General features: G+C 41.0%; 1 protein-coding gene across 1 annotated transcript in view; it reads left to right on the top strand.

The window, feature by feature from the left end:
- Positions 1 to 25,901, top strand: part of TNMD (tenomodulin) — a 136,269-nt gene that overhangs the window by 13,557 nt on the left and 96,811 nt on the right. Inside the window, exon 3 of the mRNA XM_030208713.1 lies at positions 24,841 to 24,981. Coding sequence (XP_030064573.1) covers positions 24,841 to 24,981 — 141 coding nt within the window. The remainder of the gene's footprint in view (positions 1 to 24,840; positions 24,982 to 25,901) is intronic.

Raw genomic sequence — 25,901 nt, 5'->3', positions numbered from 1 at the left:
TGAGAACTTATTTTTACCACCTTCGTTGCTTAGCATAGATCCTAAGTACATGAACATTATAGCCCTATATATTCTCTCCCATAGCTTGCCATCTGCTTTTCAATGTATGAATTAATTGTATTGGCTTACCACATTGTGACTATTTTACTTTCTGATGTATTTATTTCATTTCATTGAACTTATTAATCACTTTTACAAAATCACAAGGTGATATATAACGATTAAGCAATAAATAAAACGGTAACAGTAAACTTGAACATAAAAATAAAACTGAGAAGGAAAATAGGGCCATAAGTAATCAGGATTCAGGCAGATTAAAAGCCTGTCTGAACAGCCAAGTTTTCAAGCCCTGGCAGAAATCAGAGCGATTGCAGCTTATTCTTAGATTCTTATGAAGGTCGTTCTAAAGACACAAGGAAGTGACTGAGAAACCGCTGCCTCAGGTTTTCAGTAGCCCACCTGGCTGAGTGAAGGAATGGGAAGTCTGAAGGGGAAAAATGAGTTTATCACACAAATATTAAGAGCGTTTAGTTTTCTGTGCCATATCCAGGGATTTTTGTTGTTGTTTCAGGGGTAATATTGTAAATAGTGCACACTGTTTATGACAGAAAAAAACCAGGGATGGGCAATTAACGCATTAATAGCGTAATTAACATGTTATTTTTTAGGGGCCATTTTACTAAGCCATATAAGCGTCTCTGCGCGCCCAACATGCGCCAAAATGGAGTTACCGCCCGACTACCATGTGGCTCTTCCAGTAATTACATTTTTGTTGCATGTCTGAAATGTGCACCTGAAAAATATTTTTTTATTTTCAGTCACGCATAACGGACGTGCGCCAAGTGGCATTTGGCGTGTGTAGGTCATTACCACCTGGTTACCGTGTGAGTCTTTACCACTGGGTCAATGGTTGGCGGTAAGGTCTCAGACCCAAGATGGGCGTGTGGCAATTTTCATTTTGCCGCACATCCATTTTTGGCAAAAATTTTAAAAAGGCCTTTTTGCAAGCATGCTAAAAAATGGATCGGCAGGCACCCAAAACCCATGCCTACACTACCGCAAGCCATTTTTCAGCACACCTTTGTAAAAGGACCCCTTAATGTATCAAGTTCATTTTAACGTTGCAACATTTTAAAAATGAATTCTCCATACCCCCTGCCCCCATTTCTCGTTTACCTTTACAGCTGAGCTCCGGATTTTCATCCTTCCTCGCTGCCTCAAAGTCTTTGTCTTCCCCCGCATGACCTGGGTCTGCAGATACTTGAGCCACGCCATACAGGAAGTTGGGGAAGTCTTGTGGGACTTGAAATCGCAAGGCTTCCCCAACTTCCTGCACGGCACAACTCAAGTATCTGTATTCCTCTGTATGGCCAGGTTCTACAAAGACTTTGAGGCAATGAGGAAGTAGAAAAATCCAGTGGTCAGCTGTAAAAGGTAAGTGCGTAGGGGAGGGGATGCTGAGCTGACTGAGCATTACTTGGGTGACTAACGCTAGCAAATAGTGGTGATTTCTGGATTGCTCAGCAGTTTAAAGTACGACAGGCTTTTTGCTGTCCTGTTGTTGTCTGCATAGCTCTCTGATGGTGGCTGAATATCTCCAACTAATTCTGTCTTCGCTGAGAACGAACCAGCTTCCACCCTCGCACTGTTTGCATGGTGCATGCATGCCTGTTTTACCCATACATACCGGAACTTCATATAGCATTGCCAAATGGGATCTTTTATGGCCTGCTCCCATAACACATTTTCCCTTCTACAATTGTATCAGTAGATTTGAAAATCAATGGCAAGTACATTCAGAATCAGAAATTTCTTCTCAGGTTGCAGAAATATATTTCTGCTGCTTTTTTAAATTATTATTATTTTTATTCCTTCTCCCCTTTGCATTTCACTTCAGTATTACATGTTTTAAAGGCATATAACACTTTTGAAAGTTTGTTACATTTTGTTAGAATTACACTTTATGATGTATGCCTTTTTAAACACGTTTAATCGTATAATCAAAAGGATTAACTGCACGATTAATCATGATTATAATTTTTAATCGTTGCCCACCCCTAAAACCCCCCAAACATTTCTGAAGTATTCTTTCATTTAAGGCTAAGAAAGACACAAAACAATATTGATATTTTCTGTGTTGTTTCAAATGAATGCATATCCCTAACAAATATTTCAGGCACTTGTCTAGTTTAATTTTTGACACCATCAGGGTAATTTGAATTGGCAGCAGTACTTTGTGTGTAACCAATGTAGGGAACAGGTTGCTGTGATAATATGTTGGCTACCAACCTTGCAGCTACATTCTGCATCTGTTGAAGCATCTTTAAGCTTTCATTAGGCAGGCCAACATAAAGCATATTACAGTAGTCAACCATGGATGCTTCGAAAGTACACACCAGTATGGACAGTTCTGTTTGAAATAGGTGGCACTACTATCTGAGGTTCTGGGGGGTAATAATAGGTCTTCTCATCTACTTGCTTCAGTCTTGCAGGACACTTGTCTGCTGGGACCCTGTACTGGGTAGGCCTGTCACTTTGACCCTTGAGTGCTGACCCTAGACAGACAGGATTTTCACTACTAGGGATTTTCTTTTCCAAAATACTGGAACTTCTTCCGTCCAGGTTTCCATCATAAATGAAGGAATACTTCTCCTCCCAATCCTGGGATTTCATCCTCTGGGCCTCTCCACCACAGATGAGGGACGCTGCCTTTATTTTTCTTAAACCATAGAGTAGTCATGCAAGTACAATCCCTCAAGGTCTAGAACTCAGGATAGCTGAGCTTACAACTTGTCTTAGGACAGCAAGAAAATGGCAAACACCAGATGAATCTTCTTTTTTTCCTTGACCCCAGCTGGTTGGGTATTCAAGACCCACACACAAGGCCTGAGAGTCCAGATTATTAAATGCTCAGTCTGTTCTGAGTGGCAGAAAAGAGGCAAAAGACAGTTTCCTCCTCCTAAACTGTGGCTTTTATACTCTTGCCTGACATCATCACATCCTCATATTCTGTTCCCATGGCCACTCCCAGTGGAGAAACTATCTGCACATGCACTCCCAGATGTACTTCTACTGTTTACCTCCCATACTTTATACATTATCCAGCTACCAGGGCTAATGCCTGCAGCATAAAACCCACATCAGCCATCAGACACTGAGTTAATAACAGAAACAAATACATGATTCCACTAGGGCACGTGAATTAATGTAGAATAGAATGCTAGCATAATAGGTCAAATATGTGCCTACATTTTATGTTCAAGCATGTACACTTGACATAAAGCTGGTTTAAATGCTGGTACCTGAATTGTGGACATATGAGCATATATTTTAAATGACTGTATAATATGTTACAATCTAGACATGTAACTGTGAGTGTTCTGACCGCATATTCATAGAGGCAGGGTGTATTGTCATGTATGATTAGAATGAGTATTATTTGTATTTAACTACATTGATTGTGTAGTAGATAGCACTGTGTATTAGGACTGCTTTTCTGATAGTTTGCAGTTCCTGTGATTGACTCCTAGTGAGCTTTCCCTATTGGCTGTAGGCTCTGAGCTAGGTCCAGCCCTCCCTCTCTGCCCCTGCAGGCTTTGTGAGAAAGCCCAGTCTTCCTAGCATGCCTTTGTGATCAGCAGCAGTTCTAGGGGCTGATCTCTCCTTAATCTATTATAATTCCATCAAACATTTTCACCATTCCCCAAGACATCGCCCCAAGGCATTTCTGAAGTCATCTTCCCAAGGCATCTCCCCAAGACATCTCCCCAGGTCATCTCCCAAAGTCACATGTGGTACATCTGTAAAACGTCTAAAGCTGTTCCAGTTGGTTGCTTGTGTGTTGCATGGTGCTTGTTAATGGTTGTTCAGTGAGATGATTGCTGTGCACTTCTTGCTCAGCAGACGATCCATTACAGCAGCCACAGAGTTGGGGATGGGGGTATAGAACAAACAGAATGCGACTTCAACTGATCTTTTCGGGAATGTTGCCAGGAGGGTGGATCTGCAGGGTCAAAGTGACAGGCCTACCCAGTACAGGGTCCTAGCCAACAAGTGTGAAGTGGAGGAATGGCCTAGTGGTTAGAACACTGGCCTTAAAATCCAGAGGTGGCTGGTTCAAATCCCACTGCTGATCCTTGTGATCTTGGGCAAGTCAGTTAACCTTCCATTGACTTAGGTACAAACTTAGATTGTGAGCCTTCCTGGGCAGATCCTATGCCTAGATTTACACATGTAAATTCCAATTAAATCTAATTAGTGCCAATAATTGCTTGCTAAAAAGCCAATTATTGGTGTTGATTAGCTTGCTATTTAATCAAACTTTGCATGCACAATTTTTTGCAACTTGTATAGAATTATGGGGTTAGTGCCAATTCTATATCTACCTAAGGTGCACCTATAGATAATTAGCACAAAGCTGCATTGGTGCAACAAAAGTTAGGTGCACTTACTTTCAAGTCAATAGGTGGTGTAAGGGAGCGTGCCTTAATAGACCATGGAATGAGCATAGCTGACATTATTCTATAAGTTGCATGCATTGTTTGGCAACATGCCTATGTGTATACCCCTGACAGTTGAACACAATGCGATCTGGGTACACTGTTTATAGAATGGCACCTAGCACTTATATGTGATAAACACAAAAGAATCATAAATAGAAGGTGTGGAACTAAACAAGTTTAGTGGTGATTAGATGGTAACACCAGTAATTGAGAAGCGAAGCCAGTGCTGGGCAAACTTCTATGGTCTGTGCCTTGATCATGGCTGGACAGATTCAGCTTCTATAACTGGAGAACAAGGCCAGTGCCAGGCAGACTTCTATGGTGTGTGCCCTGAAAATGGCAAGGACAAATCAAGATCAAGTATATATACCATACTTTATACTGTTGGGCAGACTGGATGGACCATACAGGTCTTTATCTGCTATCATCTATTGTGTTACTATCCTGCTTATAATCGAAATAGAAAAACGCCTATATTGTGACCCAAATCAGGAGATAGATGTTTGTCTCACAAAAACGAATAAAGCGGTATAATCGAAAGCCGAATTTGGACGTTTTCAACTGCATTCCGTCGCGGATGCGGACAAAGTTGATGGGGGCGTGTCGAAGGCGTGGTGAAGGCGGAACTGGGGCGTGGTTATCGGGCGATCAGAGATGGGCGCCTTTCGCCGATAATGGAAAAAAAATATGCGTTTTTAGCGAGAATTTAGGGCACTTTACCTGGACCCTGTTTTTCCACGAATATGGCCCCAAAAAGTGCCCTAAATGACCAGATGACCACTGGAGGGAATCGGGGATGACCTCCCCTGACTCCCCCAGTGTTCACAAACCCCCTCCCACCACAAATATGCCGTTTCACAACTTTTTATTTTCACCCTCAAATGTCATACCCACCTCCCTGGCAGCAGTATGCAGGTCACTGGAGCAGTGATTAGGGGGTGCAGTGGACTTCAGGCAGGTGGACCCAGTCCCACCCCCCCCCCACCTGTTACACTTGTGCTGGTAAATGGGAGCCCTCCAAACCGCCCCCCCCAAACCCACTGTACCCACATGTAGGTGCCCCCCTTCACCCCTTAGGGCTATAGTAATGGTGTAGACTTGTGGGCAGTGGGTTTTGATGGGGATTTGGGGGGCTCAACACCCAAGGAAAGGGTGCTATGCACCTGGGAGCTGTTTTTCCTTGTTTTGTTTTTTTTTGTAAAAGTGCCCCCTAGGGTGCCCGGTTGGTGTCCTGGCATGTGAGGGGGACCAGTGCACTACGAATCCTGGCCCCTACCACGAATAAATGTCTTGAACTTATTCGTTTTTGAGCTGGGCGCTTTCGGTTTCCATTATCGCTGAAAAACAAAAACGGCCAGCTCAAAAAAAGATAAACGTCCATGTTTTTCGAAAATACGGTTCGGTCCGCCCCTTCACGGACCCGTTCTCGGAGATAAACGCCCTTGGAGATAGACGTTTCCGTTCGATTATGTCCCTTTATATGTAACTGCCAATTACTGGCACTAACCATGCGTGTAAACGTTGCTATTCTATAAACTAGGTACATGATTGGCTCCCAAATTTAGGCAGTAGCTTATAGAATTGCCTTTTAAGTTTGAAGTAGTGGGAGGTTAAGTGACTTGCTCAAGGTCACAAGGAGCCACAGTAGGATTTGAATTAGGCTTCCCTGGTTCTTAGCCCATTGCCCTAACCATTAGGCTACTCCTTGTTGCATTGTCCAAGCTCCCCTTTCCCCTTTCATATTATTCCTCTGTAGTTTGTCCATGCAGAAGCAGGACCCTGAAGCAGACAAGCAGACTTAGACTATCATTTAGGCTTACCACCTAATTCTATAAAAGTCACTAAAGATTGTGCATGTAAACTTGGGTGTACAACCAATTTGCACATGCAGTTTAATTGAATAACAAGCTAATTAGCACCAATAATTTACTTTTTTACAAGCAATTATTGTCACTAATTAGATTTAATTGGCATTTATGTGCATAAATTTAGGCGCTTGATCCACACCTAAAATTTACATGCAGTCTCAAAAAGGGGGTGCAGAAATGGCAGGGTCATGGGCGTAATGAGGGTGATTCTAAAATTGATGTGCGTTATTATAGAATAACAGGGACATTAGCACCACATTTCAGCTGGTATAAATGACTGCCCCTAAAGTTAGGTGTGATTCCTGGGCGTAAACACTATTCTATAAACAATGCCTAACTTTAAGTGCAGCTTATAGAATAGCGTTTTGTTTTTTTTTTTTTGTATCATGTATAGAATCTAGCCCTTACTGTCTTACAGAAGTCAACCCCTAGCTGGCTGATCTAGTTCTGAACCCATGGATATGTGGGTCTGTCTTGCTAGAAGGAGCCAAAGTGCAAGTCTATGGGAGTTACATGGCAAAGTAGAATGAGATTCGACTCTGGATGGAGCTGAGTCAGATGACAATACTACCACCTAGGATTATTCCTTCAGAATGGCATTGCTTTCTCTCTGTGACAGTCCTGCTGCACTGAGCTTTGAGGCAGCCCAGCATGGCACAAATTGATGCAGGAGCTGAAAAACCTGACAACACACTATGTTCTCAGAACCACAGGAAGTGTCGCTTCTCAGACAACTGTAGCTATTAAGGCCCTAGTTTATTTCCTCTGAGACCCACTGTCTACATAATGGTTTGGGATGGAAAATATATCACTTTTCGGGACTGTTGTGGGGCAGTGTCTGTGAAAGATATTGCAGTATCAGGGCTGTATGCTTGGAAGGAGTCTCTAATTCAGAGTGATCATTTATCTGGAGGTTTGCATGCCACATCTAGTGGAAACAATTATTTTAACGATGTAGACAAGGGAACATTCTGATGGGTGTCTGCAGATTCTATTAACAGTTTAGGAAAAGCAGCTGCTATAAAGATGTGTAAAGAAAAATGGAATAACAATATAAGCACTAGGTAGTTAGAGTACTCGTGGTTAGCGGTTTTATGATTTCAAGCAAATGTTTGCCCCTTTTATTTTCTTTACTACCTGCCCACAGTTTTTTTTAGCATATGGCACTGAGTCCTATGAAGTATATCTGTCAAACAGGTTGGCATACAGTACTCTTACAAAATCATGCCAAAGAATTTGACAGATTTGTACATATAGGTCTATTCAGCTATGGTGACATCCATAGATATGGAATTAAACAATCTCTTACATATTTTTATTCAGGCTCAATTAAAAGCAGCATAGAGCTCTTCATCATAGATGCAGGTACCTGTATTTTTTTAGAAATAGGTTGAAAAATCTACAGTTGTGAATATTACCCTCCCCATGTTTTTGATTAGATGATGGACTTTAAATTATCACAATTGCAATCCATGGAAATAAGGGACAGGGGAAATGGTGAAGTTCATAAATGGAGTATTTTCTTCAGTCCATTGTGTCACTGAAACATATAAAATGACAGCAGACAAAGACCATACAGCCTATCAAGTCTGTTCATTCTTCACAACTACAAAGATCTACAATCTTTCTCTTTAAAGATCCTCTGTGCTTGTCCCATGCATTCTTTAATTCAGATACAGGTCTTGTCTCACTTGGAGGCCATTCCACAAATCCATCACTCTTTCTGTAAATATATATTTCCTTAGATTGTTCCAGAGTCTATCCCCTTTCACCTTCATCCTATGTCCCACCTCCCCCCCCCCCCCCCCCCCCAAGTTCCAGAGCATGTTTTCAATTGACAGAGGCCCACTTCCTGTGCATTTATGCCACAGAGGTATCATATTTCTCCTCTCCCTTCTTTTTCTTCCAAAGTATACATGTTGAGATCTTTGTCTCCATCTGCCTTATAACAAAGACCACTGACCATTTTAGTAGCTGCCTTCTGGTCTGTCTCCATCTTGTTCATATCATTTTGAAGGTTTGTTCTATAGAACTGTAAACTCTAATGAGGTTTCACCAGAGACTTATACAGAGGCACTATCACCAACTTTTTCCTGCTGGCTATTCCTCTCCATATGCACCCAAGCATCCTTCTAGCTTTTGCCGATGCCTTTCTACCTCTTCTTCTAGAACTCAACTAAGGCTGATCTTTCCAAGTCCAAGAGGTATGAAATTATCAAAAATCTTTATTTCTTTTCATATTTGGCGGCAAAACATGGAATTCATTACCTACAAAAATAACCTCTGAATCAAATTATCTTCTTTTTAGGAAGCTTGTTCCTGAATTATGTGTCTAAGAAATTATAGTCTTTTCATTTGTTGACTTGATAAATCTGTAATAGATAATTTTGTTGTAACTTCAATGTACTGACCTTGTCTGATTATAATTCGTGTTAAACTCATTGTGGGTATGTGCGGAATATAAGAATTATTATTATTATTATGCCTGTTTGGCCACATTAACATCTTCAGATATAATCACCCCCAAGTCCTGCTCCTCTTTCATGCACAGAATTACTTCACCTCCTCCGTTGAGTTTTTGCAATTCAAATGTATGGCCCTGCATTTTTCAGCATTAAATCTTAGCTGTCAAAGTCTACACCATTCTTCAAGTTTCACTAGATCCAGCCACGTACCAAGGGTGGGGCGGTGGGGGCAGTCCGCCCTGGGTGCACGCTGCTGGAGGAGTGCAGAGAGCAGCTGTGCGCCTGTCGGCTCCGCTGGTTCCCTGCTCCCTCTGCCCCGGAACAGGTTACTTCCTGTTCCGGGGCAGAGGGAGCAGGGAGCCAGCAGAGCCGAGAGCCACGCGGCTGCTTCCAGCAGCTAAGAATGCACCCGGGGGGGGTTGATACGCCGGGGGTGTCATTGCGCCGGTGGGGTGTCGTGCTGCATGCGCATCAGCGATCTGCCCCGGGTGGCAGCCGACCTAGGATCATCACTGACTAGATCCCTCCTCATGTTATAAACACCATCAGGAATGTCTGCCCTATTACAGATTTTGGTATCATCTGCAAAGAGGCAAACCTTACCAGACAGTCCTTCCACAATATTGCTTACAAAAATGACCAGAACAACCAGACAAAGGAGTGATCGCTGTGGCACACCATTGGTAACACCCTTATCCTCAGAGAAACCATCATTTGCCACTACCATTTGTCACTTCCCTCTCAACTAGTTTGTATTCCAGTCAGTCCCATTAGGGCCCATACCAAAGGTGCTCAGTTTATTAATTAATCACTTATGAAGCACCATGTCAAAGGCTTTGCTGAAATCTTATTACTAAAGACAAAGGCGTGGTATAGAACCAGCTTGGACAGAAAAGCCACTATTTATTACATAAATTAAAATACACATAGAGGGCTAGATTCTATATATGGCACCTAAAAAAACCATGCGGAAAACATTTTCGCCTAAGCATAGTCTATAAGCAGTGCCTAGATTTAGGCACAGTATATAGTATTCACTTGATATCATAGCGCCTAAAACTATGCACCAATATTTATCCCAATGAAAATGTGGTGTAAATCCCAGCCAATAGATTTAGGTGCAGAGGGCAATATTCTATAACAGTGCATGTAAATTTTGGAATGTCCCCACCCATAACCATGCCCCCTTTTGCCTGCATGCAATAAAATGTAGGTGCTCTGCATTACAGAAAACGCTTAGTGATTTGTGCGCGTAAATTCTAATTATTCTTAATTACTGCTCATTATTGCTTGTTAAGTGCTTTTAACAATGCTGATTACCTTGTTAAGCTAATTAAGTTATGCGTGCAGTTCTAGAATTTGCTTGGATTTCGGGGCGGAACACTAGGCACGCTATATAGAATCCGGGGGAGAATTTTCAATTCCGTATCGAACACAATCCAGGATCAGTCAATATCTTTCAAATCCTGACATATTTTGGTAACCAGCCTTCATTAGGGGCTTAGTGTCTCTTAAATGGAACTGCATTTCTAGGCAGAACACAGATGACAGCCCCTCCATGGGGAGCAGTGAATGAAGCCAGGAAGAAGACTGCACAAGTACAGTCCAGCTGTCCTCTTCCTAACACTGATGTGCATTCATCCCAGAAGGGAACCACAATGCCTTTGTATCACTCTACGGTGTGACTGTAATTCTGGGCATTCCATATCAAGAAAATACAACAGAATTAGAAAAGGTCCAGAAAGGGTGACCAAAATGATTAAGGGGATGGAAAGGCTAAAGAGATTGGGGCTCTTCAGTTTAGAGAAGAGATAGCTATGGGGCGATATGATAGAAGTCTATAAAATCCTGAGTAGGGTGGAGCAGGTAAACACAACTGTTTGTTTACTCTTTTAAAAAGTACAAAGACTAGGGGCACCCCATAAAGCTACATAGTAATACTTTTAAAACAAATAGAATCAAATATTTTTTTCATTCAGTGCATAGTAAAACTCTGGAACTCGTTGCTAGAAGATATGGCAAAATAGTAAATGTAACTGGGTTTAAAAAAGACAAATTCCTGGAGAAAAAGTCCGTAAACTGTTATTAAGGTAGACCTGGGACAAGCAATTGCTTATCCCTAAGCATAAATAGCATGGAATCTTGCTACTTATTGGGATTCTGCCTGGTACTTGTGACCTGGATTGGCCACTGTTAGAAACAGGATAGTGCACTAGATGGACCTTTAGTCTGACCCAGTATGGAAATTCTTATGTTCTTAAGGAGACTTTTACTAAGCCGAGGTAGCGTTTTTAGCTTGCGGTAGAAATCAGCTGGTGGTAAATGCCGAGACGCCCATTATATTCCTAAGTTCTTAACCATGGAACAGTCTCCCGCTTCTTTAGAATGGTTAAAAAGACTGTCATCGCTTAAAATAAAAGCAATCATTATAAGTGCTGACAATCATCTTCATAGCCTTTTTATAAGAAGCAGAAGACTCTTCTGAATCACTGAAATTTCAGTTATGACGCTACAAAATCAAATTCACAGTGAGCCAAAGCAATATACAGGCTTTGCAGTTTATACAGGTCTAACATCAATGTTGAGTCTGAGATGCCTTGAATTTGTGTATCTATTTATTTATTTATTTATTTATTTGAGACATTTATATCCCACATTATCCCAAACAAGTTTGGGTTCAATGTGGCTAACAGAAAACAATTACTATAATATAATGTAAGTAATGTGAGCATACAGAAGAAATGAACAATAAAAAAAAAAACCCAAATAAGGTGTCTAACATGTTCGGGAACTAACAAGCACTACTGCAGGTGAGGGATTGATCAAATAAAAATGCCTTCAGCAGCTTATGAAATAATAGATAATCAGTATCATAGCTCAATGCATTAGGCAAAGAATTCCACATCTTAGAAGCCTGGGCACACTCTGTTCTTCAAACATTCTGCAGCTACTTTTTTGAAGACCTAGGAGACTTATAAGTCAAGTACATTAACCGGGCAACAAAGTATGTGTGAAGAGTTATGCATTAATAATTTGATAATGCACCTATGTCATTAGAAGAGACTAGAGAAGCAGACTTGGAGGAGCTGAGGCAGACAGATATATAGAAGAGGCGTACAGGGACATAGTAGAGAAGTCCCACCTCCAGCCTGATAACCTCTGTGCTGCCATAGAGATGAAAGGTTACCTGAAGGGAGAGCATCACCTTGAAGAAGCAAGAACTGATCCTGTAGCCAGGACCTACCCTCCAGGGGATGCAGTATCACTTTACACCAATGATGTAACTCCAGGGACTTCTGCCAAGGTTATGATGGCCATTTTAGTTAGAGATTCAGTCATTAGGCATGTAGACAGCTGGGTGGTTGGTAGACGTGAAGATCTCTTGGTCTGAAGCTTGGCCTGCCTGGTGTGAAGGTGGCAGACCTCACATGTCACCTAGATAAGATTTTAGATAGTGCTGGGGAGGAGCTAGCTGTTGATACATGTGGGTACCAACAACATATGAAAATGTGGAAGGGAGGTTCTGGAAGCCAAATTTAGGCTCTTAGGTAGAAAGCTACAATCCAGAACCTCCAGGGTCAGGGTCAAGGTTGAGGTGCTTTATTCTTGATAGGCTGCTATTGCGTACTGGAAGTGCTCAGACCCATATACCCATGGATGTGCTCAAACTCACATACCCATGGATGAGCCTATCTGGCCTATTATCTGGGCTGAAGCCAGTAGGCTTGCAGCCACATTGGTTTGTCCAAAATAATAGCAAACACTATTGAAAACAATAGCAAACTTGTGACATTTATATTGTTTTATTAAACCTCCTAGGTTTTGCAGGACCCAAGAGACAGGCAGAGCTCTGGAGTCTCAATACATGGATGAGATGATAGTGCAGGGAGCAGGATTTTAGACTGTTAGGAACTGGGCAACATTCTGGAGAAGGGGGAACCTACGTTGGAAAGATAGGCTCCATCTTAACCAAGATGGAACCAGGCTGCTGGCATCAATATTTAAAAAGGAGATGGAGCAGCTTTTAAAATAGAAACCTGGGGGAAGGCAGTCAGTCACTCAAGAGAACATGGTTTGGAACAAGGTATCTTTGAAGGATATCACCATAACAGGGAAGAAAGGGCATCCTGATAGTGAGATTGATATAAAAGCCCTGTATACCAGATGACTTTAAATAATGAGCAGACAGGCTTGATTCATTGCAAATTATCACTGACAACTGCTGAGCAAGTTCTTAATAGGAATAAAAAACATTGTTTGAAGGGTTTGTATACAAATTCTAGAAGTCTAAAAAAATAAGTGAGAGAATATATTATACTAAATGAAAAGATAGATATAGTAGGCATCTCTGAGACCTGGGGGAAGGAAGATAACCAATGGAACACTATCATATCAGGGTACAAACTATATCTCAGTGATAGGGTGGATCGAATTGATGGAGGAGTAGCATATATGTTAAAGATGCACTGGGAGGGGCTTCCCTACCATATATGGTAGGAAAACACCACCCTGCACATGCCAGGATGCACTAGGAAGGGCAGGCGTTGCCATTTTGGAGGCGATGATGGAAGGAGGATGGAGTGTTACTCCCTCCTTGCATTTCAAGGTACGGGAGGGATTGGGGGTTGCTAGACCACAGGGGGGCTGGACCTCTAGCCCTCTTTTCTCTCAGGGGTGGTGGTAGTGGAGTCTTTTGTCGAGGGGGATGGGTGTCTTCCATTGGGAGGGGGGTTGGGTCAGGCCAGGTCTTCCGTCTGAGGGGTTGGGGGTCTTCTGTCTAGGTGGGGTTAGGTCAGGTCGAGGTTCGGAAGCACTAGACCACCAGTGTGGACCTCTAGCCCTCTGTCCAGGTGGGGGATTGGGGTTCTAGAGGTCCACTGGACCTCCAGCCCCTTACATTGGTAATGTTTGACAGGCCCAGGCTTTTTTTTTTTTTTGACAACCCAGACCTCTTCAAACAACTTCTGTGGGAGATTTGTGCCTTGGGCACATGCCCAGGCACAATCCTCCCACAGAAGTACTACCACAATTGAAGCTAATAGCGGGTATAAATTTGCATGCTATTAGCTTCGATCATAGGGATGTTATTTCCCCACGCTGTACTGGTACTAATTTTACAGTGCAGTTTGGAACAGTGCGTGGAAATTGATCATCGGGGCCAGAATGTTATCCAGATAGTACTGATATTCAGTACCAATACCCAGATATCTTTCCGGATAAGACAGCAAAATAGCTGTCCTAAAAGTGGCAGGGAATGGGCTCGGACTGCACCTTGCAGTTACCATACAGTAAACTGTTACATAGCAGATAACACAGATACACTTAACACCACCTCAATATGTAGCATTAAGGACATTTTTTATCAAGCCATGCTAACGGCTTCGAGTGTGGTAATGCCGACAAATCCCATTCACTTGAATGGGCTCCATCGGCATTGCCATGTGGTAACCGCTAGCAAGGCTTGATAAAAGAGGCTCTAAATTCATCTGTGCTATTCGTCATGCACTTAGAACACTGTAAGTGCATTTCCTCTGTTTTAACTGCATTACATATAGTATAGTAACATCGTAAATGACGGCAGATAAAGACCTGTATGGTGCATCCAGTCTGCCCAACAAGATAAACTCATTTTACATGATATGTGAAACCATGCAGATGCTGAGCAGACTCTCAACAGTTAGCACAGAGACTGCAGTTACTGCAAAGTAATTTTGGTAGCTACTAATTTTAACTTCACTTTAATAAAACGGCCCCAATGGGTCAATATTCAAAGCTATTTAAGTGAGCAGGAGAGGCTCCTGGCTAGTCAAATCGCCACTGATAATAACTGGTTAGTGCCACTGAATATCAGTACTGACCACTAAACTCAAAGCTGGCTATTTTGTGGGTGGTCCGGGGGCAGAGTCAGCGCTTATGCTGTTGAGTGCCAATATTCAGTACTTAATCACCTAAGGGGGTCTTTTACTAAGGTGCCCTAGCGTTTTTATCTCACGCTGAAAATCAGCTGTCACTAAATGCTGAGACGCCCATTATATTCCTATGGGTGTCTCAGCATTTAGGGCCAACTGATTTTTAGCGTGAGCAAAAATTCTAGCCACCTTAGTAAAAGACCCTCTAAGTTAAGCTTAGAAACGTGAATATGAACACGTTCTTGAAACAGCACCACTATTGGAAAAAAAACACTTTTTCATAAAATTCAAACAATGCATAAAGATTTGCCACTGGTATAGCGCTGACAACAGCTCTGGAAAAAATGGCTGAATATCGCACTTAGGGCCCTGTTTACTAAGCAGCGCTAAGGGTGCGTTAGCATTTTTAGCGCATGCTAATTATTAGCATACGCTAAACGCTAAGTCACCCATAGGAATATATGGGCAATTCTAGGATTTAGTGAGCGCTAATTTTAGTACACACTAAAAACGCTAGCACGGCTTAGTAAACAGGGCCCCTAACCACATAAGAGTTAGCCGGCTGCATAAATCTGGATATTCAATGCCAATGCCTGGGACATGACCCAACATTGAATATTGTGGCATAAAGAAGGTGGTGGCTAAAAAAAATGCGCTCACCGCTGCCGGCTGAATATTTACCCCTAAATTAGTTTCAGGAACAATAGGATTCTTTGGAGGCTGTGATAGCTGTTAATGGACAAATATACATTTCATAGATATACTCCCCAATATTCAAAGCTATTTAACTGGCTAGACACGGCTGCTGACCGGTTAAATAGCATTAGCGCCTAATCATGGATATTCAATGGGAGATAATCACTTATCTCTTGCTAAGTATCCATGGTTAGCGGCTATCTACTAACCGGATACATCACGCAACATAGCCAGTTAGACGCGGATGTTCAGTACTTAACCGACTATGTTCAGCGGTTAAAATATGCCTGTCTTTAACTGCTTAAAGTTTAACCGGTTAACATTTTAACAGTTTTAAAAAAAACCCCGGATATTCAATGCCAGTCACTGGAAACATCCCGGCATTGAATATGCTGCCTGCCACCGGCTGAATATCGGGCCCATAGGATCAGCGGCCATATCTGACTGGTTAAATAGCTTTGAATGTTTGGGGGGGATAGAGTTTACTTTCTCTCTGGGTCTTCTACTGTATGGCCTTCCCCAGATGCCTGTAAGGCCTTGAATCCCAACAGAAGGGCACTCCAGTAAATGGACCAACTAAATTAGCAAGTGACAGGGTCTGAAAAATGACTCTTGACTGCCTGGAGAGAAGAAAGATTATGAGATTAATACACTGTATAACAATTTATTTATTTATTTATTGCTGAAATATTGCAGGTCTTTGAAAAGATTATTCCTGGATGATTTTATTTATTCAAGAGCAGGCAAGTTGGGGAGGTAAATGAACAGTAGGTTTGGGCAAGATAAAAATTCTTCCACTTAAATAAAAAGGCAAATGGTTGGTAACAGACAATGTCAGAACAATTCATTGTGCTGTGAAATCCTGTAGATACACCAGACAAATAGACTAGCAACATATTTTTGTTCAGGCTGCACTGAATAGAAAATCTTTTAATTATTTAGGGGGGGGGGGGAATTGTACAATTAGGCGCCTAAAGCCACGCAGTAGGAGCCAACATTTTTCACTTAAAGGGCTGCAAAATGGTCATGAGAAAGCTCCAAGGGCCACCAAAAGATTTCAGGCTTACACATGTAACTTTTAAAATGAAAAATAAAATATTTATTCTTACCTTCGTTGTCTGGTGATTTTATCTTTCTAATCATTTTTTTCCTCCTTCACTTCCTGCCCTATATCCATTTTTCACACTTAACTTTCTTCCTCCTTCTCAAGTCTATCTCATTTCCATCTCTTTCCCTCCATCCGTAGGCATGATCACCTCCCTCCTCTCTTCCCTTCCCTCCATGGGCACCATCTTCTGCCTTTTCTCTCCCCTTCTGCTCCTCTACATGGGCACCATCACTATGGTCACCATTTCTTCCCTTCTTTCTCTCCTCCCCTCCATGGGCACCATCTCTTTTCTTTGTTTGTCCCATCCCCTACTTCCAGCATCTGTACCTCTGAACCCCCCTCCTCCCATGGTCCTCAGCTCTGTCTTTTCCCTCCTTTCTGGGTACCTCTGCTTACTTTTCCGGGCACTCTTGCATCCACTCCTCCTTCCCACGGTCCATTCTCAGCTCCATCTATGTGGGGTTACCATATTTGCCCTAAGAAAAAAGAGGACACATACCCCTCCCCCTGTTGCACCCTGCCCTGCTCCCGTCACACCCTGTCCCACCCCCTGTCACCTTGCTACAATGAGATAGAAAATACATGGTAATCAGATCAATTGAGATTCAAACTGAGAGACCAAATTTGTGGGGAAAAAAAGCCTTCAGATTTTTCCTAAAACTTAGTTAATAAGTGTATGCCTTGAGAGATAAAGGTAATGAATTCCAAATTTCTGCTGTTTAGTATTGTAATGATGCAGTAAAGTGTTTGATTGACTGACTTGGTAGCTTTCGGAAAATGCAACCGGAACTGATTCTATCTTGAGGTGGCATCATGTAATAATGCTAATAAGTTCATCTTATATGAAGGGGCTTTCCTTGTCAAAATTTTGAAAACCATAGAACACAGCTTAAAGTGGATCTGTGCCCCGATCATCAGCCTGTGCAACCTAGAATAGTAACTCCTAACTGAATCAAATTTGGTTAAACCAAAAATTAACCTAACTGCCATATTTTGAACAATTTGCTTTCGACTCCTAACCATGACTCTCTTACTCAACACCCTCACTTATCACCCCTACTACTGCAATTTCCCCACCCCTAGCTGTCTGTTTGTCTGTCCAATTTAGATTGTAAGCTCTGTTGAGCAGGGACTGTCTTTTCATGTTAATTTGCACAGCGCTGCGTAAGTCTAGTAGCGCTATAGAAATGTTTAATAGTAGTAGTAGTAGTAGTAGATTAATCAGAACTTTAGAACAACCTATCAGGATAAGGTTATAATAGTCAAACTGAGACAGTAGAAGTGGCTGAACAAATACTCTAAAGGTATCCTTAATGAAATACTTTTTTATACACTTCAACTTCCTGAGGGAATAGCAAGATCCCAAAGAAATCATAGTCCATATCAAGGAACTATTTTAATAAAAATACCTTTATTAGGCAATATCCTCAAAATCAAGTATGTACAATGTAGTAAAATGAACTCCAATTCTTGTTAGCACAATTAAAAAAAAAGCTACATTCTAAAACCTTCCAAAAATGTAATCCAGTGTCACCAATTTTTAGAGCATGTTTTTACATCTGCATGTATTTGGGTATGAATAAGCAAACTCTTTGAAAGCTATTCCAGAAGTTTGGGTGGAAGAACATAAGAAGAACTACTGTGAGTTTTTCCACTAGGTTTCTTTCTCATTTCTCCAGTAAATCATTCTACAGATGATGCTGAGATATTTCTTCCATGAGATTTAGAATTCTTCCATGAATGGAATGCTGTCTATGCTTCTTTTGTCAGAGTACTGCAGGCGAAGAGCCAGCACACTGTCAGTCCTTCTCTACCAGCTGGATGATATTATCAGTGATCCTGTTACAGCAATAATGCAGAATCGGAGAGAACATAAGAATAGCCATACTGGGTCAGACTAATGATCCATCTAGCTTAGTATCCTGCTTCCAACAGTGGTCAATCCAGGTCACAAGTACCTGGAAGAAACCCAATTACTTGCAACATTCTATGCTACCAATCCCAGGGCAATCAGCAGCTTCCCCCATGTCCACCTCAATAAAAGACTGGATTTTTCCTCCAGGAACTTTTCCAAACCTTTTTTAAACCCACATACACTAACCACCATTACCATCTCCTCTGGCAAAGAGTTACAGAGCTTAACTATTTGTTTTAAAAGTATTTCCATGTAATTTCATTGAGTGTCCCCTGGTCTTTGTGAAAAACAATTCACTTGTACCCATTCTACACTACTCAGGATTTTGTGGACCTCAATCATATCCCCCCTCAGCCATCTCATTTCAAAGCTGAAGTGCCCTAACCTCTGTAGCCTTTCCTCACATTAGAGGAGTTCCATCCGAACTTTTCTAATTTTGCTATATATTTTTTGAGATATGGTGACCAGAATTGAACGCAATACTCAAGGTGAGATCGCACCATGGAGTGATACAGAGGCATTATAATATTTTTGGTCTTACTTTGCATCCCTTGCCTAATAATTCTTAGCATCCTGTTTGCATTTTTGGCCACCGCTGCGCACTGTGAAGAAGATTTCAGCATACTGTCTACAATGACACCTAGATCTTTTTCTTGAGTACTGACTCCTAAGGTGGACCCTGGCATCAGGTAACTATGATTCAGATTATTCTTCTTAATGTGCATCACTTTGCATTTGTCCACATTAAATTTCAGCTGCCATTTGGATGCACAGTCTTCCAGTTTCCTAAGGTCTTCCTGCAATTTTTCACACTCTGCATGCAGTTTCACAACTTTGATTAGTTTTGTGTCATCTGCAAATTTAATCACCTCACTCGTCGTTCCGTTTTCCAGATGATTTATAAATATGTTAGATAGCACTGTTCCCAGTACATATCCCTGCGGCATTCCGTTATTCACCCTCCTCTATTGAGAAAAATAGCTCCTCTTTATTCTCATTCACTGTTCAAATGGAAATGTATAGTAAGGGTCACATGCTTGGATGGAGAGGAGACCCTGAAGGTGCTCCAGTTGGGGCAGGTTCTGATTGAGTTGGAGATAAAGAGGACCAAGAAGAAGCTGCAGGTGAAAATAAATCTCTGAGACAATATAATATGCAGTGCATGGTTAACCAGTGGGCTACTCTGTTGGGAAGTAGCCAAATGCTGGTCAGTGTTCACTGTCTCAGCAGCATTCCATTCAGTACCCATCGCCCTCCTAAGCATGCAACCTTTTCGGAACAAATGCTGCCTGCATGCATTTTTCTGAAGGAATGGGTTCAATGTGTCCCTAATAGGGCATGTGACCCTTCTTTCTATGAGCACATCTCCTCTGTAGTGATTTAAATGTGGTTGTCAACTAGCTTATTGATTGTATCCTTTTAAAAATGAACAAGAATGAAGAACAAGTCAGTGATGGAAGAAAGTATGTATTAAGTCACCTGGTGGAGTCGCCAACAGTGTTCAGGTCCTGGAAGAATGCAGCTATAAAGTCAGTGCCACTAGTGGTAGAACATCACCAGCCAGTTTCTCGTACGCTACCTACTCCCAATCCTAAGCATTCTAGTGCTCATAGTCCTGCAAGATGGAGGTATGGCAGCAGGCCTACATGGCCTATAATACTTCATAAGTGGAGTTCTGGAGCCTAAAAGAACTGGTTCAAGATCTCCCTGATATGGCCAGGAGTTAGGCAGAAGGTCTAAATACAACACTTACGTCTGTACGGGAAAGAAAAGGGGACCCACGTTTATGTACCTCTTTGTGTGCATAAATTGAGAGAGCACTAGCACTTCTGTACGTAAGCAGCCTAAGTGCTGCTTTGAAAAAATGTGCGTAACTGCTGTAGCACAAATTGCAAGTGTATACATGTGGGTGGAGCATAGGTGAAGCATTGGGGACATGGGTGGGACTTCCAGTTACATGCATAACTTACAGAATACTGAAAATTGCATGCACCCATGCTGCATTTAGGTGGCCACAGCTCTATGGCTGGTGCAACTGTGGACACCTAAATGTTAGGCATGCCAATACCAGGTAATAATAGTATTCTATAACACCTGGGCGCCCAGGTATCTTTATAGAATACGCTCCTATTGCTTGAAATTAGAGTGCCTAAACTTGACATACCCTTTTATAGAATAGGCCTATTCATCTTTCTTTGCTCCTTATAGCCCTATTGCTTCCCTCCCTATAATCTAGATGTTCTTTCTAGTTATAGCCTGTCACTACAGAGCAAGAACTGGAGTCAAATATAAAACAATATATAAAACAATTCACTCTGCTAATTTCTCCTATTAAGGCACCACATTTTGGAATTCTCTTACTAGATCAATCAGGTTTACAGATGATTACCTACCTTCTAGAAGTCTTCTAAAAACACATTTCTTCAGTCTGGCCTTTCTGAATACAAAGAACTCTATTTGAATTTTACCCACACCCTTTTCTTAATCTCATTTCCCATCTAGTCCTGCCTATTTATGCTCTCACCTAGCCACCCTTAATTATTTGTTTGCCCTTGAGATAGTCTAAATCCCTGGTTACTTACTGCACATGTATTAATTTGCTTCTTGAACTTATTGTAATTTGTGTTATATTCTGTACATTATTATGTTTTATTCACTTTATTGTTTGTTGTAAGCCACATTGAACTTGAGTCTATTTCGGGTTAATGTGGGGTATAAATGCCATGGAAAAGAGATTTTCTCAGTTATGAGCATGCTTTTCCCCCATTTCTATTCATTTTCCGTCTTCTCTTTAGCACCGATATTGCCGTGGCAGTCCTCTGGCTGACAGACATGGATCATGGTTTCCTCTACAAATCATTCAGTAGGTTTTACTCTTGAGTAATGCTTTGAATGCCTTCCTTTCTGGCTCAAATAGCAGGAGCCTAATGCTGGATTCCGACCTGGATTACCTGTATGTTACTGCTGGGCTATTAGGCAGCTCCAACCATGCACTGATTTATGATTTTTACTCTGCATAGAGTCAACCAAAGCAAAAGCAGAATTGCAAGAAAGTTTTTCTTCTCCTCTCAAGGACTTACTGAGAAGCACGGAGGAGGGGCAGCAGAATTCAATGTATTTTGCAGGTCTAAAACTAATGAGTGTTGTAAGTTAAATGTTATGGCTTGTGCATAAATTTCTGTGGTAATGTTAAACCTTGTCGTTCCTAAATGGGTTAATTTGTTAGACTTAAATTGTGTCTTTTTGGACTGATTAAAAATTGGATGTCATTCATCACTATTGATTTCTTAATTAATTGTTCCCATGGCAGATACAAAGTGTGAATTACAATTGTCCCCCACCAAGCATTTTATGCATGTTTATTTATCGGTAGGGATAGCAACCCTAACAAAACCATGAGTACAACACAGCCTGATTTCCCACTTTTACTGCAGTCTGAAAAATCCCATAAAAAATTTGAACTGGGCCTCAAATCTTTTTCTTGTCCAAGGCCTTCTCGGCACACAGCACCTCTTGAATTGGGCTTAAGGCTTTGCTACCTGCGGGGACTGGCTGATGTGGAATTTATTTCTCTGTCTCCTGCTACTAAACTTTTATCTCTTTCACTATTGTTTTACTAGTTTGATTGTAAAGTACACTGATATTAATGTAAGAAGGGTGGTATATTAAATGTCAATAAGCTAAGCAAAACTTGAATTGCTTACCACACCTCAACATGTATGCACTGCAAGGGTTTCTCATGTGTCTCTTTCTAATGGCTTCACTGTCCCTATTGATACTGAATGATGAGATCAGAAAGTAAAAGTATATGATAGGGTTGTTCATGGGAAAACGTTTCAATTCATTTTCATACAGCAGTGGTTCCCAAACCTAGTCCCGGAGGCACCCCAGCCAGACAGGTTTTCAAGATACCCACAATGAATATTCATGAGAGAGATAAAACCTGAAAACCTGGCTGGCTGGGGTGCCTCTGGGACTAGGTTTGGGAACCACTGTCATACAGTTTTATGTTTTTTTAGTTCTATGGGGGGGGGGGGGGGGGTTGACCAACTTCTGGTTATTATTTTGCTTCCATTCAGAAATTAATGTGCGCAAATTTTGATTAATGTGGGTCAAAGTGTTTTAAATTGTAAATCATGTTTATGTACAGTAATATGGATGTTTTATGCACATACATTTAATTGAATTCATGTTCATTTTGCACATAAAATTTTCCAAGCCAAAGCTCAAATTGAATGCACACCACTAATTTATAACAGAGGTGTTACTTAATAAATGTGATTCCAGAAAACTCATGTGCTCATTTTGGCTTCAGTTTATCTTCCTATCAATATCAATAAAAACTTTCTTTTTCTGTATCAACACAGCTCAAGGGGGAAGTTATACCTTATGCTATGGGTCTATCTTGTTGGGCAGACTGGATGGACCATACAGGTCTTTGTCATCATCAACTATATTACTAACAGGCTCATTTTCAAAAGACAGACGTCCAAAAAGTGACATAAGTCAGCATTTGGACGTTTATCTTACACAAACGTCCAAATCAGTATTATCGAAACCTCTTTTTGGACGTCTTTCTCTGAAGTCCGTCAGAAGGACATCCAAATCTCAAGGGGGCGTGCCAGGGGCGTGTTCAAGGTGGGCCTTGGGCCGTCCTAAGACATGGATGTCTTTCAGCAATAATGGAATAAAACAAAAACATCCAAGACTAAAACTTAGATGTTTTGAGCTAGATCTATTTTTATAAAAAATAGCTGTAGTAGGAATTGAACCCACTTATGAAGTCTGCTGTAATAACCACTAGGCTACTCCACACAAGAGGTGCCCCAAATGACCAGATGACCACTGGAGAGACTTGGGGATCACCTCCCCTTACTCCCCCAAATCACAAAACATTTTTCCAATCAGCACTTTCAAAAGGAAAAGATAGACTTTTTTTGTAGAAAATGACCTTTCCTGTTCTGATTTTGGATGTTTTACAAAAAATGTCAGAATTCAGACTTAGATGTCATATCCAAAAATGCCCCTTGTGCATTTGACTTGCCCAAAGTCATAAGGAGCAGCAGTGGGAACTGAGCCCATGTTGCCAAGATCAAAGCCCACTGTACTAACCATTAAGCCACGCACTTTCAAACACGAAAGGTAGACATCCATCTTTTTCAGGGAAATGACCTTCTTTCCTGTTTGGCATTTGGACGTCTTTGTAAAGTGTCCAAATTCTGATTTACACGTTTCTTTCGAAAATACCCCTCTATGATCTTCTTAATTACTCTTCCTTCACATTTTTATGTGACACAGAAATAAAACAACTATTAATTCATTCCCTACCACATTAGAAAAGTAAAATGTGATGACAAAATTTAAAAAAAAAACACCAATAAGGGGGAAAGTCATCAATTTAGGATGCCATTAAGATGGGATATTTTACCACAACTTGTGCTATTTTAGCACAGTCTCATTGCATAAAATAGCATGACTTGTAGTAAAATAACACATCATAATGGTAGCCTACATTAAGAACTTCCCCCTAACTAAATTACAGAAGGTCAATCATCCTAGCGAAAGCTAATTTAAAAGGATAAAAATTGCTATGACAAAGAATGTTAAATGATGTCTGTAAACCTTCTTCTCAGCAGTTTTTCCTTTTGATAGAGCATAGATGGCATTCTAGTAGGCACTTGTCTATTGGCAAGAAGATATTCAGGTTCAAGAACCTTTACTAGTGGCATGACCATCTCTGTGAGTGCCATAGAATTTCTGTTGCTCTGGTAGACTCTAATTGTTGAGTGTTTACTAGAATTTCCAGTTGGTTGAAAATTAAAGTGTGCCATCAGGATGCAAGTCCAAAACTCCTTTACTATTGAGTGAGTTATTTTGCCTCCGTTGCATTTAGTTTACCCAATTGCATTTGGTTAATAAAAATGTTCCCTCTCCTAGATCTCTTGCAGTCCAAGGACCAGAAATGCATGGCCAGGTCTATCCATCCAATATGCTTGTTTCTGAAGTATTAAATTGTAAAGGTACTTGGATCTTCTATGGATGAAAAGTGCTCTATGAATGTAAATTATTATTCCTGTGAGAGCTCAGTGCAGAGAATTTCATTTTAGCTGAGATGGATTGGAATACAAAAGTAATCACCAAATTCAGAGCTGCTGGGTGTATCAGCCATATTCACTTGAATGGGTCCCTTAGGCTGAGGGTACTCCTCAATGTCCAAAAGATGTTAGTTGTTTTTAGCTAAAGGTCAAACCTTGAAGAAAGCAGCAGCTTTTTAGTATATTATCTGGTAACATAGCTACAATGCAAAACCAGTATCATACAACAACCTGTATATAACTCTGGATAAGTAAGAATTTGTTTTTCTCCTGTTTTTATAGATCTACGATGCAGAGTATAAATTTTTCTCCGATGGGGAGAAGATGACAGTTTTGATGGAAATCAACCCTATGAGCCGAACAGAGACTTTCTGGATGGAGAATGGTACAGATAAAGTTGTAGAGATACATGACTTTAAAAATGTGAGTGAAGGAGCAGCCCGTACAATGTGTTCGCTTTACATACACAAACAGCCGGGGCTATAGTTAGGAGTGAGAGAGGGGCAACTGCCTAGGGCACAAAGCAATTAGAGGGTCAAAATATGACTGGAATGTATGTATGTATGGGCTGGCAGCAAATGAAAAGCACAAAAGAATTTGTGGCTGAGACATAGATTTCCAAACAATTAATCTTTATGGAATCTAAGGGAAAGAGAGGAGAGAGCAAAAAAGGACTGAAGGTCAGAATAGAAGGAATAAGGAAAGACAGGAAAGAAGAGGAGGTCAGGGGGGAAGGATCAAAATGAGAGCATGTCAGACACAAATACTCTTGCCTGCCCTGTGGACTAAGGGTCCTTTTTACAAAGGCACACTAGCGTTTTTAGTGCGCACTAAAAATATGCAATAAACGCTAGAGATACCCATATATTCCTATGGATGTCTCTAGTGTTTAGCATGTGCTAAACGTTAGCGCGTGCTAAAAACGCTAGCGCACCTTTGTAAAATACCCCCTAAAATTCCTAATTACAGCTCTGAAAACAATATCTAAAGTTTACTTTCTTTTCGTTGGATTCCTTTTTAGTTCTCTGATTTGAAACATATTCATTTAATGCATTCAGCCCTTAGCTTCATTTTCATTCTGCTGCTCCTTTTATTGCACTGTTTGTTCTGCTTCGGAAAATGTCATTCTTATATAAAGGTCATCATTTACAAAATATAGCTGTCCTTACTGTCTTATTCACATATGAATCCAGGATAGAAGAGAGTTTAACAAATTCTCAAAGTACATTACCGGCTCTGGCAAAGGGCATTACAAAGTGACACAGTATGCTGTCAGACTGCAACAAATTTACATAGCTGGTGATAGCATGTTATGAATTTATGCATCAGTTTTATGTATTCAA

Source organism: Microcaecilia unicolor, chromosome 7, assembly GCF_901765095.1.
Source record: "Microcaecilia unicolor chromosome 7, aMicUni1.1, whole genome shotgun sequence".
Lineage (NCBI taxonomy): Eukaryota > Metazoa > Chordata > Amphibia > Gymnophiona > Siphonopidae > Microcaecilia > Microcaecilia unicolor.
The sequence above is the reverse complement of the archived record's forward strand: the minus strand, read 5'-3'. Positions and strand labels throughout refer to the sequence as shown.